The sequence below is a fragment of the Xenopus tropicalis genome, chromosome 6, assembly GCF_000004195.4.
Source record: "Xenopus tropicalis strain Nigerian chromosome 6, UCB_Xtro_10.0, whole genome shotgun sequence".
NCBI lineage: Eukaryota > Metazoa > Chordata > Amphibia > Anura > Pipidae > Xenopus > Xenopus tropicalis.
Window position 1 is genome coordinate 105,880,278 of NC_030682.2, and position 21,428 is coordinate 105,901,705.

General features: G+C 38.8%; 1 protein-coding gene across 4 annotated transcripts in view; it reads right to left on the reverse strand.

Annotated features, from left to right (window-relative positions):
* arhgap28 (Rho GTPase activating protein 28) overlaps positions 1–21,428 on the reverse strand; it is a 114,083-nt gene that overhangs the window by 9,383 nt on the left and 83,272 nt on the right. For all 4 annotated transcript variants that reach the window (XM_031903842.1, XM_002938054.5, XM_031903841.1 and 1 more), the window contains exons 7-12: positions 21,276–21,367; positions 20,109–20,186; positions 10,124–10,286; positions 5,163–5,245; positions 1,773–1,970; positions 710–853 (exon numbers count right to left, since the gene is read on the reverse strand). In XM_031903842.1, coding sequence (XP_031759702.1) covers positions 710–853; positions 1,773–1,970; positions 5,163–5,245; positions 10,124–10,286; positions 20,109–20,186; positions 21,276–21,367 — 758 coding nt within the window. The remainder of the gene's footprint in view (positions 1–709; positions 854–1,772; positions 1,971–5,162; positions 5,246–10,123; positions 10,287–20,108; positions 20,187–21,275; positions 21,368–21,428) is intronic.

Below are 21,428 nucleotides of genomic sequence, written 5' to 3' on the forward strand. Positions count from 1 at the left end.
AACAGCATGTTGGTGCAAATTCTTTGTGTTGGTGCTAATGTCTTGTGTCTCTTTGTAGCAGCTTGGGATGGACACAAAAGACTAGCATGGGAGGAGCAACAGTTCATGCTGTGCCCCACCCCCCAAAGTTTTTTTTTGAGTGGGGGGGGGGGGGAGCAGGACTATCAAGTTAGGCCACTGCTTCACATCCAGCCACGAGGAACACCTGCAAGTATGAAAAGAAGTACCCCAAGTTCGATTATTTTTTTTAAAGAAGAGGCACAGATGCCCAAGTAAGGGATTGGCAACTTTAAGCTTGGGGTGGTTTATAAAAATTGGCCCCTCAAAGAGTGTTTTTTACTTATCCTTATTACTGATACCATTCTTCTTTTGGTTGAGCTAGACAAACACATGTCTATTTTTCAGAATAATTAACTGTGTTTTTCTTTAGAATGCATGTAACTAAATGTGATTGGTGCTTCATATAGAGGCAGATGATTAAACTATCAATCAATTCAAGTCATGGATGGTAGAAACCCACAAGAGAATGATGGGAGTAAGAGAGCGACCGGTAAAACAATCACCGGAGGAAAGAAATTGGAGGTCAGTAAATCCCTTTAGGTGAGGGTGGAAGGTGTGACAAATGTGTGTTAATGTTAATAGATCCATGATGTTAGCTTAACTTTTTTTTTTTTTAAAAAAGTCTTTTTAAAAAAATAAATGTTATTACCTCTCTCCTTTCAGGTCTTTCTCGCTCCATGGTTTTCCTTCGTAATAACCTCCTTACGCTCTTATCAAAAATCAGCTGCCTTTTATTGTTAATCAAAGCTGCCTCATTCATTTTCCTTACTTGTGAGATTAGAAAAGAAGGAACCTATATTAAAAGAAGAGAAAATTAAGTAAGTAAATCTGATTGGATAGTTGTCCCTGGCAAAGAAGGAAGATTTTTTTTAGCAGTGCTTCGGCAAAGCAAAGGACACACGTCATCTCTGTCTTAGAACCTTTTCCCAAGGCACCCATGTGCAGTAACCCATAGGCAGCCTATAAAATGTTTGCTTTTGAACAAAAAGGAAATGGTACCTGCTGATTGGTTACTAAATATATCTGGACCCCTTTGTCACATAACCCACAAATATATATTTACTTGTTTATATATATGCACAGTAGGGTACAATTGTATGGTACAAACTGATGTGAAAGGGGTAAAACATTAATAACATCCTTGGCATGGATTTATCTACCAATTGTGGGTAGGATATGTACAATGCAGGTTGATTTGCACAGCAATAGATCTAACACAAAACCACAAAAAAATAACATATAACCACAAAACAAACTACCAAATAACCACAAATATTCTGAGGGCAAATGTGTTTCCTGCCCTACCCTAAACTGTCGCTTTGGGTAATAAAATCTGTGAACAGACATGGATTTATCAGTACAGTACTACAGCTATCGACATTCCTCTCCTACCTTCCATTCAATCAAAGACTCCAGAAACAACTACTACACTGTGGTTTCATTGGCAAACATTGACAAAGGAAATATAAGCAGGTCCTACAAAACGAATTATAACAACAAAAGCAATGTCTTCACATAAATAACTTGTTCCCACCTCCCCCCTGGAGCTCATGTATTTTGTGCGGCTGATCATATTAATAACTGCGAGTGACTGTATTCCCACGTACATCAGCTGTGGGGAACATGGACACAATTTACAAACAACCTGGGTTTTACTTTAAGTTTGTTACTTAGGTACATATTGCAACAGGTTGAAACCCATCTTATCTTACCGTCCACAAGATGTCCTGGTACCTAATTAAAAGCCGAACAATATGGGCTGTGGACGCGGCTGCTTTCATTTCCTCCTTGTTTGTACTTTTGCGTTTGCAGATGAACAGGTTTGGTGCGAGGATCATAGACACGTTCCACAGACTCATCTTGTTCTTTTCCTCATTTGAAACCACCTTTTTCAGGAAATTTAACAAAGCCTACAAAAAAAAGAAGTTGGTTTGTCAATGGAAAGAGAACTCCCTAAGTTTCATTTTATGACATAAGTGATGAAGTGCCCATCACCCCATGTAAGCCTGTTTGTTTCATTCCTTTCTCTACTGTATTCCTTCTCCTCCTTACTTCACAATACCTTCTTACCAATTTATATTTAAATCTGCTCAATCTATAACTTTTGTTATTTAGTCTATTCTTCCACCGCTACTACTTAATATATGTGTTCAGGTCTTCTCTACTACGTGATATTAATTTCTTCAAAAAGGCTTTGCTTTCTGCATCCAAGCAGCCTTATGGCAGGGCTTTACTGACTCTCTCACTGCTAATGCAGTCAGACGTATTTAGTCCAAGCCCCCCTTCAAGTTTCTACCTATTGTCTGGGCTCTCCCTTAGATTAGTACAAGAATACAGGTATAGTCAGTGAGTGGCTACTAAAGCAAATAGAGCCCTGTCTTATTTAAAAAAGGGCAATAACTTGACAATTGTAAACATATCTTGGCTCTTTATAGGCCCTGTTGGTAAGGCCTCACCTTCAGTATGCAATGCAGTTTTGGGCATTTTTGTCTTAAAGAACCAGCTGCTACAGGAGGCTTTTTAAAGTTCCTTCCTGTGCCAAATATTTATTGAGCAAACAGGTAGTGCTTGTAGTGCTAGACCTGCAATTCAAAGTCAGACAGAAAGGGTGACCCTGGAATCCTTGGTACCAAGTTAGTGATCTTGGCATATTATTCAGCTCATGTTCTGACTCTGTTGCTGCCAAATTTATTAGTTAATTGCTTTGTTTTCCTGTGTATGACCCAGCCTGTACCTAGTCTCTGCTCTGTCTTAACCCTGATACTGTGCTTGTATCTCCAGTGTATAACCAAGCCTGCCGTCCAACAAGCAGCATTAGCGACTGCATGCTTCCCCTCTCTGCAGTGTGCACGCAGCCACTCGATATATTGTTTTCTAGTTTGGAAAGCTTAACCAGATTTAATCATCTTGCTAGTTGCTTCGTACAGCTAAACTTGCTACATTGTGTAAGGCTTGGGAGTGTTTCTAGAATCTACTTTACTATCAGTCACATCCAGCGCTGCTTTCTGCTTAGTTCAATAATAAGGCCTTGGAAAGTCTAAACTTTCTTGGTGTCCTCCAGCTAAAGGGATTCTATATAATATACTGTAACTTTCCAGCCCCTGGGATTCTATATAATATACTGTAACTTTCCAGCCCCTGGGATTCTATATAATATACTGTAACTTTCCAGCCCCTGGGATTCTATATAATATACTCTAACTTTTCAACCACTGGGATTCTATATAATATACTCTAACTTTCCAGCCATAGGGATTCTATATAATATACTCTGACTTTTCAGCCACTGGGATTCTATATAATATACTCTAACTTTCCAGCCATAGGGATTCTATATAATATACTCTGACTTTCAACCACTGGGATTCTATATAATATACTCTAACTTTCCAGCCATAGGGATTCTATATAATATACTCTAACTTTCCAGCCCCTGGGATTCTATATAACAAATTCTAACAGGCTGTTTTCTCTTTAGAAAAAGAGCTTTTAAGGAGCATTACTACACTTTACAAGGGCACAAAGGGCTATTTTTGGTGGGCATAGTCCCAAGAAAGAGCTTAATGAATGTCTATGACATGAAACCTCTTATTAGTTCAACTTATTCATTAGTTCATTCTTATTTGTATATTGTAATATAAATTCTACTACTCCCCTTCAGTGCCCTGGCCCATTAAAAGGATTATTTCATCACATAACATTTAATTTTGTGCCAACCCCATGATTTTTAGCAAGGATTCCACTTGAATTACTGCAGTAATTTATGAACAACAAGTGTGATCACTAACAGAGGGTTCTCTAGAATATAATAATATAAGGTCGTATAAGGACAGAGCTCTCCGTGAGAAAGAAAAACAAATCACACAAAAATAAAAACAAAAGCAAATACATTTTCTAGGAGAAATATACAAAGACATCTTTTGTTCCGCAGGCACAACAAGGCTCACTCTTTGCCCTTATGTAGATCCAGGTTTGTTAACCTGCTGACTGATTTCAGTGAAGAATATGTTATATCATTTTTGCTTCAGGAATTTTTTTTATCAAATCAAAGTGAAAAAGGAATCATTTGTCTATATTGTAGCCTAGATAAGGGTAAAATATTTTCAGTCTTTACAGTGGAGTATTTAATAATGAGCTTCATTTCCTCTCTCTTATGCTTCTCAGCAGCAGTTCAGTGTTACCAATGTGTTAACATATTTCTCAGGAGCAGCCTTAGCTCCTATTGAAATTTAATAAAGTCTGTAATAGAGCAACTGCTGTATTGCTATGGTAGTTGCTGTTGTATTAAAGGGGATCTCCAGCTTCTAAACCAACATTTGTAAACATAAACCCTTTCTGTTCCTTTGTAAGTATGAATAAATATCATTTTTATATGCTGATAGCCAGCTGCAAATTAGCTCTTTCTTTTCTGCATCATTTGAAATCCTGCCAGGGGAGGAGGGACTAAAAAATCGATGTTAAAAATTGTAACAACTTCTCCACAGCTTACAGACAGCATGAAAGAACTACATAACCCACAATGCATTGCACTCTGATGTTCCTTTTCTTATTGACAGCACGTGTGCAGGGGATTGTGAGGTTTGGAGGATGCAGGCTGAAGTCAGGCTGAGGACAGTCAACTACTGTTGACATTTTATTTGAAACCATATTATTACATTAAATATCATGGAAAGGCTGCATATTTTTTAATTGATGTATATTGCAAAGTTGCTTGTAATTATGTTTACTTCAACAAGCTTAAGTTGTGTGTGACGTAACTAATGTATCAAATGGTAACTGTTTAGAGAGTGGGAAACCAACATACTGAGCTGTCCCTACGGAATATCACTGCGCAAAATTAAACTAAATCATTTTAAAACTTAAAATAGAAAACTGTCCCTTTAAGCCTACTCCTTATATGTATGGCAGACCACTATTAAATAAAACAATTAATTGGGGGGTGGGGTAATAACAATCTTATTTTAAAATACTCCTCTAGCATTACCATGTCTTCTGTAAGTCAGTGCAACTAAAACAAATATTTAAGTCAGTATGAAAGTTTCAGAGAATCCTCGAGGCAAGGCTGACGAATATTTAGTGATATTGCTTCTAATTTCATTTACCTTGGCAGTATCTCTGTTGGCATCTGGCAGCAGCATGATTAATAGATGAAGAGCTTGAAGCTGCAATTTGATCTTGGAGATTTCTAAAGAAATGAAAAATAACTGGAATAAGTATCCCTATATGAAAGGCAGCAATATGATTAGCTGCTGAGAGAAGTCTCACATTAAAGCACATGTGGATTCACCAGAAGTTTTGTTTTCTTCCATAAAAACGTCGCTGGCTGAAAGATTGGCATGTGAGAAAGCGTTTTCCCTTCAACACTCTCATAAATGTGTTACACAGGGCTGCCTCTAACGCTGATGGCAATAGCAGAATCTATAATATTGTAGGGTCAGTTTCACGGGATAACACACAATGCTTATTTCTTATAGTTATTTAGGCCTTCAGTCTCTTAGTCTGCAAGATATTCTATCCAGGCTGCGGGAGGGAAAGGCCTTCCTCTAATATTAAACAAAAAAACATACAAATAACATAATAAACATACAAACTGGTAAACACTTTCCTATTAAAAGAGAGAGTCCAGCAAGTGCTACAAGAGCCCTCCCCACAGGGGCCAACAATGACTTTAGTCTTTCATTTCTTTAAACCTTGTTTTCATTTAAATGTAATGCGGACTGTACAATGTTACTTATAAACTGTGTTTGGGATATTTTATTAGTTTTTTTTTTAAGGGATCTTTTATAGAGGCTTACATTGTTTGGGGGTTTAGCTATCCTTTAAATATATAAAGTATTCCTATTTGGTTCAGCTTGATCTATAATGATCAAAATGTAGTGATCAAAATTTAGTCATACTAGCATTGTGAAACTAAAATACTGGATTATATGCATTGGTTAATGCAGAGTAACCTTTGTTACTCATGAGCCACAGTCAAATGTAAAAAGACTTGGAAAGCAACACAAGCACCATAGAAGTTCATGGAGGTGTCAAATAAGGGCTTAGATTGGCTATTAGGCAGCCTCTATGCACACTATCAGCTTACAGGGGGCTTTATTTGGCAGTAAATCTTGTTTGTATTCAACCAAAACTTGCCCCCAAGTCAGGAATTCAAAAATAAATACCTGGTTTGGGGGCACTGAAAGCAACATCCAAGGGGTTGGGGAGCAACATGTTGCCCCTGAGTCACTGGTTGGGGATCACCAGGTTATTTTCTCTTGTACGGGGACCCATTCTTGACCCTACTGCTAATTGAGATTTACTGGTAAGTCTGCTAATATTTTCATATAGACACTAGATAGAGCTAGCTACTATTGCCTGGTGGTCATTTTTGCAGTTGGTCTTAATTTTTGCCACCCTTTGAATGTGCCGAGTGCCTCTCCAGCTCAGAACTATAATATCCAGCCTGGCTAAGGATCAATGAGGGCAAGGATCCACAATTATTTTTGTGCAAAGAAAAAGGGGCACATTTACTAACCCACGAATCCGAATCGGAAAAATTCCGATTGGAAAACGAACATTTTGCGACTTTTTCGTATTTTTTTCGATATTTTCGGTGCATTTACGACTTTTCGGAAATTGTCGCGACTTTTTCGTTACCAATACGATTTGCACGAAAAAACGCGAGTGTTTCGTAGCCATTGCGATGCGTTCGTATCTTGTCGTGACTTTTTCGTATTGAGCGCTCGTAAGCGGCGGGCGAAACTTTCAGACTTAGCATGATTTTGGAAGCCTCCCATAGGACTCAATGGCACCCTGCAGCTCCAACCTGGCCCAAGAAAAGTCACCATACTGAAGCTTGAATGAATCCAAATCTTTCGTACTCGGCGCGAAGGCTACGAAAAAGTTGCGACTTTTCGCGCAAGTAGTAACGCTACGAAAAAATCGCCAGATTTTGCGCAACATTCGGAATGGCAATGAAAAAGTCACGTCAATTTTCTGAAAAATCGCCAAATACTGATCATTACGAAAAAAACGCAATCGGACGCATTCGGCCCGTTCGTGAGTAAGTAAATGTGCCCCAAAGAATCCTTACTTATCATATAAATAGAAGGAATTGGGTATTATAATGCTAAAAAAAACTTTATTCATGTTGCAAAATATCTTGTTAGCGGTAATCTATAAAACCTTTAACTTTTATATTTTGAAAAAAAAAATTGGTTTAAATCTTCTTGTAATGAAATAAATGACACCAGCTGGTGGCAGAGAAGCCGTGAGCACTTTGCCAATACACTGACAACAAAGGACCTGGAAGGCTGGCAATTCAATTTCAAGGACAATTAGCAGCTAAGTGTGTTTAAAATCGTATTGATTAACATTGTATAATTACTGCAGCATTGGAGCTTAGATGATAATTCAGATGAATGAAGATCAGATTAAGTACATGTTAAACCAGGGAAAGGTTTGGCCCCTAGCTGTAGCTGATTTGAAAGCTAACATGAAAATCTGGTTTAAGATGCTTATATCCTAAGCTTGTAAAGCTTCTTTGCAGAAAAAATGCTGGACTGCATATGCAGGTATCTGACATAATAATGGAAACTTTGCATCATGAGCCTTATTTATTAACCACTGCATGGTGTTGCTAAGCTTGGCACAGAATTAAGGTAATCACATGCTAGCACAGTGCAAGTACGGCCCTGTAATTACTTTCTGCATTATCCACAAGGTGATTACAGGGTTCCCCCTGCCCAAACCTACGCAATGAATCCTTCCCTATGGTGAATAAACTAAGCAAAACTCTGCTGTTGGTTTGGTGAAGAAATATTTTTTAACCAACATTCCTAGGTAAAAGCAGTCACACACCAAATTGCCCCTGGCACATCTTGCACAGAATATGGCAATACCTGCGCTAACAGGCATGAGTATTTTTTATGAATTGGGAAGTCTTGCCATAAGTCAATAGCAGTTATTGCCACAACCTAGAAGTGGAACTGCTTTCACATTGGTGGTAATTCCTAGCTTTTCTTGCATCAATTTAACTTGCAAGTAATTCGAGTAGGTTTGGGCACACACTGCACTGATTATTCTGAATGTCAAGGCATACTCATATATACGGTATATTTTTCAAGCACTTACTCTTGTTCTATTGCTCCTAACTGAACAGAGCTCAAGCACAGGCCTAAGTCTTAAAGCCAACAAGGGCAGATGGATATGTTTCTTCCTTTTTAAAGCAGCAATGTTGATTTCAAATGTTCAATCAAATATTTATGAAGTTCACAGAATAGCTTTTCAATGGTTTTCTTTAAGCATGTGCTGAAGCTATGAGGGTAAGACATTCAAGAAATATTTTAAAAGCCACTAGCTTGCTATTGATGAAACAATGGAGTTCTACTATAGGTTTAGTTACAAGAGAGACTGAATGGCATGGGGCAGTACCAAGTAAATATTTCTGCGTGACATAATGCTGAAAAAGACATAACACTCTAATGCCTGTTGGATAGACTTGCTGGACTGCTAAGGGGAGCCAAATGTAGGTGTTGTTCTGCACTGGCTACACGAATGGTACCACATTGTGCAGTATAGTGCTCCAGATGCACCTTGCATGTACAAGTGCATACATCTTATAGATACATCTTGTAAATAATGTGCAGGTAATTGGCATTCAAGTTGATGCATATGTCCCACCCAGATGCAACCTTATATAGTGGGTGCAAGTTCAATCACCATCGTGCCATTCATGTGCAAAGTTGTCCAGAAGACTGAGGGCAAGGTGCAGTGTTGGAAAAAAATATGGCACTTTTCCCTTGTATTTTGCACATTTACCCTTCATTTGTACATCCATTCTTTAAACCATTAAAACTTTCAGTAATATGTATCTTCCAGCATCCTGCTGGGGTCAGTGGGGGTTGGAGGGGATCTTTCTGCACATTAGGAAATTATATTGAATTCCACTTTTTTTTTATGGGCACACAGCACATGAACATAAATAACTAACTAGTTTTGTCAATTATTTTTCTGGAGCCCATAATGGGTGCTCTAGCCACTCAGACTAATGGAATTACCCTCTATTGACAGAATGGGAGTTGCCTCACATAAAACAAATGATAGGGATGAAGTACTTTAGTAGAGCTATTTTTCATTATAATATAACATGTAAACAGATGACTGATGCATGCGTAACCAGTATTCACTAGTCATATATAAATTGGGCAAGAAACAAATTAGGGTAATTGGTTGCCCAGTAAACCAGAGAAGTATTACATTCACGGATAGATTCATGTGGGCAAACATTTCTACCCCATGAATAACACAGAATTATTAAAGTTATGTTCTGTTACATGTTGGTTATTCAGAAGCTGTGCATCAGGGTGCTATGCCTCATGATCTTCAGGTCTCCATAAGCAGTATTTTATACAAGCAGGTAATGAGTAACATTAAGCTCTGCAATAATAAACCTGTGTGACATGTCATATAGGATTGCAGGGCTCAAGCTGAAAAACTTTGACAACCGCTGCTTTTGAGGAACATAATTAATACACAGATCACCCAAGTACTACCCAAGTACTCCAAATGTAAGACACTGCTTCCGAGTACAGCCCCTGCACATCTTTTTTTTACAAGTTACTGATATACCTATAATTCTGTAAAATTCTGATATTAAATTTTTTCTAACCATAAAACACATATATACAGTATTTATATATGTGTTTATCTCGTAGCCTGGAAATGCATACTTAAGCAAATACCTTATTAAAACCCAACAATACCATGAGTATGAATTCTTTCATACTCAACTCTTTCAAAAACAAATGGACAGATCTTGAAAGTATGCACAGACTCTCCAAAGTAGGCGAGGCTACATTTCAAACAGTCTCTGCACAGAATATATTTTCAAGAGGTGACTTTGGCCCTAATTTTATATCACAGACACAATCATTGACTCTTTTGCATGACATCTGCCAAACAAATCTTATGTAGACTAATTTAAAACCTAAAGTTGGTTAAAAGGTAATCTGCCTATTGTATGGTTACTTCATATTTGAATTTGATTAGCATTTATAATACATTTTATATGTTGGCTTACTTTCCACCAATGTGATGAAGGCAGGGAGATACTCCATAGTAAAGAGAGGAGAAGGCAGCTCCCGTATGAACATTTTTAACAGGCCTGCGGCATCATTGTTGCGGACTTTATTCCAGTCAAACGAGTTGTCGTGAAATTTAGCCTCCAGCTCTTCCCGCAGATTCTAAAGTAAAAATGAATAATCAGAAACAGTACAATTAAAAAAATATTACAACTGAGTGTATTGTTGTTATTAACATGTTCCTGATCAAAGCTATGTTGGTGAGGAGGCTATCAGGACTGAGAAGCAGGGCCACCTTCAGTTGTGGTGGGGCCAGGGGCCAAAGGATTTTGCTAGGCCCCATTATTTAGATATTTGAAGACATTAAAACTTATCTTCATACCTTAAATCTACTAAACAAATCATTTAAATATTAACCATTAAATAAACTTTAATAATTAAATAATGTTAAACATTAAATAAATCCAATAATGTTTTATTATATCTTATTTGAGATCAAATACAAGATACTGTGTTAAAATATCTATTACTATTTGACTGAAATGGAGTCTGTAAGAGCTGGCCTGTAATTTGAAGCATCCTAGATAATGGGTTTTCAGATAATGGCTCCGATATATGTAATATATCACATTCCATCTAGTGCCCTAGTTAATTGCCCTCTGATGCCCCTGGCCCCAATATAAATGTGTTTGTGGGCCTGTAGCAGGGAATGAGAACGTAAGCTCCACATGGATGGACATGGGATGGCGACTTGCATGATTAATCAAACAGGTGTGGGACCTGTTATCCAGAAAGTTGGTAATTACGGAAAGGAAATCACCCATAAACTCCATTGAGAGAAAATAGTCTAGATTTCTAAATTCCTTTTTTTCTGTAAAAATAAGACAGTACCTTGTATTTGATCCCAGCTAAGATATAATTATTCCTTATTGGAGCCAAAACAAGCCTATTGGGTTTAATTACTGTTTAAATAATTTTTTAGTAGACTTAAAGTATGGAGATCTTACGTAATGACCCCTTATCTGAAAAACCCCCCAGGTCCCGAGCATTCTGTATAACAGGTCCCATTCCTGTACTACATACACACATGTATAGTCAGCATATATATCCTGGGGTTTCCACTTCTGAATCATGAAGAGGCTTCAGCAGGATAAAACACAGTAATAAAGACGTGGGAGAGATAAGTCACACAAACTAGAGAACACCAAACTATGTATAATATTATGAAAACAGATCTTGTATTTTGTTTTTAAGAATTTAAACTTGTGTAAAGACTAAGGGGCTGATTTACTAACCCACGAATCCGACCCGAATTGGAAAAGTTCCGACTTGAAAACGAATATTTTGCGACTTTTACGTATGTTTTTCGGATTCTGTACGAATTTTTCGGATCCAATACGATTTTTGCGTAAAAACGCGAGTTTTTCGTATCCATTACGAAAGTTGCGTAAAAATTTGCGCATTTTGCGTAGCGTTAAAACTTACGCGAAAAGTTGCGCATTTTTCGTAGCGTTAAAACTTAACGCTACGAAAAATGCGCAACTTTTCGCGTAAGTTTTAACGCTACGCAAAATGCGCAACTTTTTGCGCAACTTTCGGAATGGATAGGAAAACTCGCGTTTTTACGCAAAAATCGTAATGGATCCGAAAAATTCGTAAAGAATCCGAAAAAATCGCAAAACATACGAAAAAATCGCAAAGTACCGATCATTACGAAAAAAACGCAATCGGACTCCATTCGACCCGTTCGTGGGTAAGTAAATCAGCCCCTAAAAGTGACAGTTTTTGACCAGTCATGGGTATTAAAACACATATCAGTAGAGATGTAGCGAACTGTTCGTCGGCGAACTAATTCGCGCGAACATCGGGTGTTCACAAGTCCGCAAATTCGCGAACTTTTCGTGATGTTCGCAATTTGGGTTCGCCGGCACCGAAAAAATCGCAAAACTTACGATAACGGTACGAATTCTCCGAAAAAATCGCAAAACTTACGATAACGGTACGAAAAAGTCGCAAAACTTACGATAACGTTACGAATGATCCGAAAAAGTCGCAAAACTTCCGATAACGGTACGAATGATCCGAAAAAGTCGCAAAACTTACGATAACGTTACGAGTGATCCGAAAAAGTCGCAAAACTTACGATAACGGTACGAATGATCCGAAAAAGTCGCAAAACTTACGATAACGTTACGAAAGCTCCGAAAAAGTCGCAAAACTTACGATAACGTTACGAAAGCTCCGAAAAAGTCGCAAAACTTACGATAGCGTTACGAAAGCTCCAAAAAAGTCGCAAAACTTACGATAACTTTACGAAAGCGCCGAAAAATACGAAAAAGTCGCAAAATTACCGATCATTTCGAAAAACGGCGTGTGTCAATTTTTCAGAGGTTTTTGCCCTTGATCCCCCTCCTGCATGCCACTGTCCAGGTCGTGGCACCCTTTAAACAACTTTAAAATCAGTTTTCTGGGCAGAAATGGCTTTTCTATTTTTTAAAGTTCGCCTTCCCATTGAAGTCTATGGGGTTCGCAAAGTTCGCGAATATTCGCAATTTTCGGCGGAAGTTCGCGAACAGGTTCGCGAACTTTTTTTTTGAGGTTCGCTACATCCCTACATATCAGGTTTCCTGAGCTTTTCTTTTCTCACGTCTGCCAAAATGTATTGCTTGTCTCATGACAATTTGGCTGCTGGGGAAGATTTTCTACATGGATACATTGGTACAAAAATATAAATAGTATCAGAATATTTTTCAGGACACTATAGTGAATATTAACCCTATCCATAGTACCCTGTGGGTCCAGACACATAAGTTAGAATCAAGTTAGAATCAGCTATAATGTTTATTAACCTATAGCTTTAAGTTACTTTTCTCCCACTCTCACTGCCTTGCTGCACATGGGCTACTAAAGCAGCCACATAACTGCAATGAGCTGAACTACAAAACAGCAATGATATCTTCTGCAACTTAAACCTCAATGGACACAGCACCAAACTGTGGTTAATGGAGCTATATTTTTATTTTTCAACATATTAGCAGTTTGTACACTGCTAATATAATAAAACTGAAACAACAGCACCACCTGCTGGTCAGTTCTGCTGACTAGGCTACAATCAGGGAAAAAAAAATGTCTGAAAATAGAAATGTGTTGGGACGGTCTGCTTAGAAACGAGTCATCTGGTCAGTTCTAAGGGGAAACACCACGACACGTGTCTTTCTCAGACTTAATCTTTTATAACTTTTTTTTTAGTCATTTGCTTCCACATGTTGGCCCTCACCAACTTGAATTGTAAGCTGCTTTCCAGTCACTAGGGATACTAGGGGTCACACAATATGCTAAGTGCAATAAAAAGGCTGATTGTTGCTATATTTTGCACTTTACATACTGCGTGGGGCACTGTAAATAACTCCTTAAGTGTTTATTTGCTGCTCTGACAAGTCTTGTGTGATATAAAATCACAGACAAACCAACAAATGCTATGTTACTTAACTGTAGGACACACTGAAAGTGATTGGTGAACTTAAAGTAAACATAAATTAAAGTAAATTGTAGAAATGAGTTCATTAGGGGGGTTTAGATACACAACTATTTTATAGACAGACAGACAATTAAAAAACTATATGAAAACATACAAAAGCTATGATTAGTCCGAGCAATCTGCAATGTCTGATTCTGCACATTTGGTAACAGGATACACAGTACATGGAAATATTGCCAGGAGAGTCTTGCACTTAATACTTACAAAATGGTCTCTTTAATCAAGAGCACATGCTTCAAACATTATCCAATAGTTCTGGAATGTGGGCAAAACTCACATAACCCAAGCGTTTTCTTTTTCAAATCTGGATTTGTTTAAAAACCCATGTAATGTAGTATTTAAAGTACAGCTATCCCAGTTTCCATCCCCAAGAGAATATGCTTTGCAGCAAGAAAGCAAGGAAGGGAGTATTTCCAGGTACAGCACAGCACTGACCTTCTCCCAAAGGACTCTATCAATGCAATTATATATCATTCAAAAAGATATCTTTAAAAAAGGATTGATCATCAACCCCCCCCCCCCCCATTTTTTTTTAACAAAATATCCGTGGGTAGCAATCAAGGCTACACTGAACGGATCATTTAATGAAACGTAAGCAGCAAGAGTAATTATATCTTCTGAAATGGAATGCTAGGAAACCCCAGTGCCTTCAGACTTAATAAATCACAGTTGCAGGGCGACCTTTCAGTTGGTCTTGGTACAACGGAAAGGAAAAAAGGAAAGCTAAACACTTCCTGCACATTTCATTAGACCTGGGATGGTGAGGGGACTGAATTCAGTCTAAAGGCAAATGCTGATCTTTTCTCTACAACTGCAGCCTAAAAATGTTAGAAAAAAGCCCAACATGATTTGGATCTATATCCCGATTGCTCCTTAACTTAATGACTATGTTCCACAATTTTGTCTACTATTGAGTGTATTGCATGGTAAGAATAATCAGACGTTAATGTGTCTCCTTGACATGTCTGGGATTTGTACTCTCCCTGATATTTATTGATGAGGTCAGTTTCTTACCTAAGGGACTATTAAATCAAAGACCCAGTCATTTACATGGGGCAAAGAGCATGAGGTGGGATTTTTTTTAATCTAACTGATGCCTTATTTTTGGTTCAAATAGAGGGCGGGGGATTCGGTAGGCTTCAAAAGATAGATTGTGCAGACTAATAAAATTAACCACATTTTTTACAAGTTTTGAAGGCACAATAACTGACCCATCACTTCAAAAAGCAAAATTTGTGGTGTCGCAAGATGGAAAGAAATATGGTTCAGGGCACCCAACACAAGAAAAAGTAAAAAAGTGGTGGGGCACAGTTTATTTTCATTATTACTCATTAATCTACGAGTAAGATAATGAAAAGCTGCAGGCACAGTGTTTATTTCACACACATGTATTTTACGTCACTATAACCCCCATGAAAAATGACCCCAGACCCACTGGTTATGTGATAGAGGTCAGACAATCAGCTCAGTGTAGGGGAAGAGAGTCCAACCTACTGTATAGATATAGCAGAGGCTCTCATTTTTGATATGGGGGTGGAAAAATATGTGACCAGCATGTAAAGTTAGTACCTGTGGCTCTTGTGTTGTCAGTCTGGGACCAATACAGGCCTTTACTGTAAGAGGTAGTCATGATGCAAATGTTGCATTGAACCACAGCAGATTTTACTGTAGGCTTCCCACAGGTACAGGGGCAGATTGGGACCAACTGACCAGCAATGCATAAGTTACACAATTATTTCTCTCTTTCTGTCACACACAGTGTTGCCTTTCTGCAAACTCTCATAGGTTCTCCTAACCTATACCTGAACGCTACCTGGTGCGCAATTGCCATGGGCCCTACCCCCAAAATCTTACTCCTCTTGGGACTCAGGCTGTCTTCGCTGTCTACTCTATCCCTCACTTCTAGAGTGAGCTCTTAATACTCAGCTCTCCTGCAGTTCTGACATAGCTCTGCTCCCTCCTGTTTTGACTCAGAATGCCTGCACTCACTGTAGGTGTTACTAGGCAAAAGTGAGGAAGTGAGGAAAGCGTTCTGCTAAACACCTCCTTACATAGGCTCTTAAAGGGGACTCCTCCTACAGGCCAACCCTGGTGGGGTGCCATCTAGTCTACAACCTAATATAGCTTTTACTAAATACATTCCGCAATAAACTCTCATTTCACCTTCTTACAAGCACCTGACCCTAACTCAGGAGAGCCAATCCTGCCCACAACCCGGTCTGCCATGCTAATTTATATAACCACACCCAACTCCACCATTCTCTGACATTAACGAAGGGGGCAAGGCTGGTGCAAGTGTTAAATCCAGCGATGTCCCGTCACTTGTGGAGCACTGAATGGTGTTGAGAGGTCAGGGAACAGACAAGCTGGAGTGAATTTGGCTGTGACCTGCCTCTGGGGACAATTAGTCTGCCCAATCCTGCCTGATACATGGGTTACAGGCCTATCCCCACATCACTAGGTCCCACACTGTGGGGCTGATCCATCTGGGGGCCTGTAATAGTGGCAGGGAGGCTTACCCTGAAGAACAGTTAGGGTGAACCTTCCATTTGCTCTCATAAATACATTTTGAAGGTCAGTTAGGATGTGTAAATATGTATTTACTGTCCTAGACATATTTGAAACTGTGACTGATAGACTGATACGCCAATATTTTCCTAGACCTGTACTTATTTTCCAATGAGGTATGGGGTTACTTTGCAGCAATTACATTTCAGTAGCCATTACCCATAATCTGCAGTGTAGGGAAAGCAAAGGAGAATGGTATCACCCACTAACCTGGTTAAAGGGAACCACTTATTAATCCCCCCACATTTCCCCCTGATACATAATGGCTCTATATTTGCAGAGCTGTAAAATGCTGTTGTGTTGCAATTCATATAATATATATATATATATATACGAGTATAAGCTGATCCGAATATAAGCCGAGGTACCTAATTTTACCTAAGAAAACTGGAAAAACTTATTGACTCGAGTATAAGCCTAGGGTGGGAAATGCCGCAGCTACTGCTAAGTTTCAATAATCAAAATAAAAACCAGTAAATTACACAAATTGAGGCATCAGTGGGGTATAGGTTTTTAAATATTTATTTAAAAGAAAAACCATAAACTAGCTCTGTAAGTGGAAAAGAGGGTCAACAAAAACAATATGAGTACTACCCCACGCTCATTGCGCATTGGCAAACTGGCAGCAGACCCAGTCCTGGAGGACACGTAAGGGGGAATAAGTATTGCTAGTGGGAGCCTAGGCCAGGGCACTGGAGGGTCTGGTTGCAGGTGGCCTAATTTGCACACAAAGGAGAGAGGGTGCTAGTCTGGAGGGACCCATGGCACCCGACTCGAGTATAAGCCGAGGGTGACTTTTTCAGCACATTTTGGGTGCTAAAAAAACTAGGCTTATACTCGAGTATATACATATACACATATATATATATATACATATACATATAAATTTTTTGCAAATTTTCAGTTCACTACACAAAAAAATCTGTTTTGGAAATCCAGACACTTTCCTTTAAAAATATAACATTGAGCTTTACATGGGATTTCCTCTTCCTATGAAAGCATGGTCAGAATCCAGAATTACAGATCTCTGGTTGTTTGTTCTGCCAGATATTTTTTATAAAATTCTATTATCTTCCTCGTAAAAATAAATTAGGGAAAACAGGTCTGTTTCTTGGAAATTATTCAGATTCATGACATCCTCCAGTTAATTTACCTTTGCTCCATATGTTCACAATAAGGGTTGGGAAATATGCTGTTAACTCTAAATATTTGTGTATGAGTGCTAGATGACTTGCACTAAATCACTCTTACGTTTCACTTTACCTCATTAAGTCCTGGATGCATTTTATCTCCCTCAAATTATGGATCAATGCTCCCCATAAATGATCTCCAAATTACTATTTTCCTCTGTCTAATAACTCTTATATTCTACTAATTCAACAGTGTAACAGTGTTAACTCTTTAAGGCAACATGTAATAACAGACAAATGCAATAAAAATTAGCAAAAAATATAAATTCTGTAAAACATTGCATTTTGCAATATAATAATGCCTGTTACACAGTATTAAATTGTGAATTTTGGCTGAAGTGATATAAATTGTTTGGTGCCAAATAACGTTTTTTACGTAAGATGTTTTATTACATACACTGTGCACTGGTGCTACTAACGAAACACAATAGGGGTCTTATTCTATACCCCAGGGTGCAAGTGCGCACCCCTTAATACTTATTTAAGAAGCACTTGCGCCACAGGGTAAGCTGTGCTGTGCTTGGATGTGAGGAGCAGAGGGCAGCATCAGGAGAACCAGCTAGGCCTGTCCTTACATATCTGAATGACACAGAATTTAGGAGGAGGCAGGGGTGCCTTCATGCTTCCCTCCAGCCTCCTCTCTTGGATCCAGCCTCCCCTCTTGGAACACTGGCAGCGTTTGTTTTAACAAGGCATGCTCTGAGAAGGAGTGCAGAGGCCTGTGGTCACTCTTCAATTGCACCACACAGTGGCTGCTATTGCCCATTTTTTTGCACTTTGTACACCATGTGGTGCATTGTAAATGATCCTAAATAAGCTTAAAACTACAACACATCACACAGTGTGTAACTTACAAAAAAGTCTGCAAATGGCACTGTGTCCTGCATTGTGTTAATAACAGCAAGCATCTGGAAGTCAAATATGTTAGTTAAATGTATGTTTTGTTACTAGCACAACTGACCCTGAACCTTAGTACTGCTAACGACACAATGTAACCATATGAAGATGTTGTATTTCTATTTAGAGGGGCCTACAGGCCTATTGGATGGAGATCACCAATGACCTATGACTGGGGTAGTGACAGTCTATATAGAGTAGGCCTATGAATACAGAGTTACAGCAGTCAATGTGATACATAATGTGCATGTCTAGGTATGTGTGAAGCCACAGGAGCCAGTTCATGTTGGAAAGTAAGTAGGTTGTGATCAGAGAAGGGATTGGAAACTTAGCAGAAGCAGAATATATTAAGATCCCATAGTTACCCCTGGAATAACATGGTGAATCAAAACACGGAATGGTTGAAGGCAATATCATGCAAGGGAGCATAAACAGCTTTATTATTCTCGAAACAAAATTACAAGTATATATGAATGCAGAAGTATCTTAAATTAATGGTGCAGGACATTCTTTGAATGCCTATTTTATGATGTTGCATAATTCTGAGGGAGCAAACTTGACTTGAAAGACAGAAGAGTTAGGAATTACTGATCTCTAAAATGAATCAAAATATGAAAGAAATTTGACCCCTCCACCGTAAGGATGAGTATTTCCTAAAAACAACTGGTGCTTTGCCTGATAAAGGTCACCCATCCATGTTTACATGAGGCGGGTTAGTTAGTTACCCTGTTACAATGGCACAGGGTATATCTACAGACCCTGAGCAAGGAGGCTAAGGGAAAAGCAAGAGCCTTGAGAAACATACACAAAAAAAGTCCACAAACCCATCGCTTTGCCACCGGCAAACAAATGGTACATAATAGTGGCCCTATGCCCAGTCACCAGGAGAGGAGCACAAAAACAGCTTAATTTGGTCCTAGCCCAAACCAGTCAGATATTGATTGAGTAGGTAAGTAGTTGGCCCCATACATGGTCAAATAAGCTACCAACTCTATCTGGAACAGTCAGTGCAACAGCTAATACCAACCTGTGCATTGTGAGCTTAAGGGTGGAACAACATCCAATTAGATAAAGGCAAAACAAGGCCCTGGAGTTAAAGGCAGAACAAAATCCTTGTGGCCAAATGCCAAAAATGGACTCTAAAACTTAAACTGGGCATACACAGGCAGATTTAAGCTGACAATTCGGACCCTTCAGACCAAGTCAGAAGCTACAGCAATAGATATCTGGCTGATAGCTTAGCAGCAGTGATATTTGGCTGATAGCTTAGCAGCAGTGATATTTGGCTGATAGCTTAGCAGCAGTGATATTTGGCTGATAGCTTAGCAGCAGTGATATTTGGCTGATAGCTTAGCAGCAGTGATATTTGGCTGATAGCTTAGCAGCAGTGATATTTGGGTGATAGCTTAGCAGCAGTGATATTTGGGTGATAGCTTAGCAGCAGTGATATTTGGGTGATAGCTTAGCAGCAGTGATATTTGGCTGATAGCTTAGCAGCAGTGATATTTGGGTGATAGCTTAGCAGCAGTGATATTTGGCTGATAGCTTAGCAGCAGTGAAAATGTGCAAAGGACATCCTACAGCACAGTGCCCAGTCTCGTTTATATATTTCATTTGTAAATGTCTTGTTAATCTGAAGGTATATCATCTTGATTTAACTAGGCACAATAATCCAGCTCAACAGAAGTTTTCAATTAATACCAAAGATAATCAAAATAATTCACCCATACAAACCAAGCAGACTTAACAGGTAGAACACATACTGACTAGTAAGAAGCAAAACATACCTACCTTAACCCGAGCAGCTGATCCAGGTACCCTGAGTATACCTTCTGTTTCTAAACCAGTCTCTTCAAGCCTCTGCAGCAGCTAAACACACAAATATTAATATTGTTATCCTAATATTTATCCTACTAATTACAATATCTCCATCTGCAGCACACAGTAAGTGTAAGGTTCCCAAATTTTTATATACAGTATATGAGTGTACCACACCAAACATTATATACTGTATATATGCATGTGTGTGTCCAAACATATAATGCAGTTCAATGCAAAAACCAATGGCAAACCTACTGGCAATACAATTATCAGTGGATATTAATTACAGGAAACAGGTAACAAATGTCTGCTCTTCACACACTAACAAATTGCAACAAGGGTCTCCGTGGTTTTAGCTGAGAAATTCCCCTAGGGGCTCTGAATTCAATAGCTTATCCTATTAACTATCGAAATGTATTGAAAGCTGGCTGTGAGTAAACACAATAGGGGCTACATTTTGTAGTTGTTTTTCCTATTAGCAAACAACTAAGGCAAATGTGTCCAACCAGGACTGACCAGCAATGCCCAACCCAGTGCACAATGAGGCTCAGCCTAATGGGAACTATAGTGAGTGTTTTGTGCATATTTTCACATAACACTGGGATAAGCCAAAAAGGTCTAAAAAGGGAAAATAAGCTATAAGTATAAGGTTTCTAAGCTAAAGGTTAAACATAAGTAATGAGCAGATTGGACATTTTTCAAGCTATGTCCGACCCTAACCTGCTGCTTCCAAACTTGCGCTCAACCCAGCCTGAAGCCCTCTTTACTTTTTTACCCACGCCTGGCCCAAAGCTCATCTAATGACATGAGAGATGGGTGGTATCAGCCACCAAAGGGGAGGGGTCAGACTGACTATATAAATAAAGGGAGGGAGGGAGTTTGCAGTCAGACCTAGCACCCAACCTAACTCATAGCTGTGGTTCACTTTCCTTGCCTGTAGTCCACATATTTTGAGAGATCCATATTACAACAACAAATGTTTTATTAAAGCAAGTATACATCATGTACAAGTGCTTAACATCTTCAGTACAAGTCTTTAAATAAGTATAAATTGCTTTTGTTTTCTCTACTGGGTGCATAGGCTCATCTCATCACAGCTTTTGCTACTCAGAGAATTAATTATTTCCATCTACTCACTTTTTGGAAGATCAAGGGAACTTTCGTGCCTGGGAATTTTTTCTGATCACTTTCCAGCAGTGTTGTCAGGGGAACTCCGAAGAGGCCATTTTCTGACATAACACAAACAAACAGCAGCACCGAGCCGTTAGAAAGAGATTAAATAGCAGACAA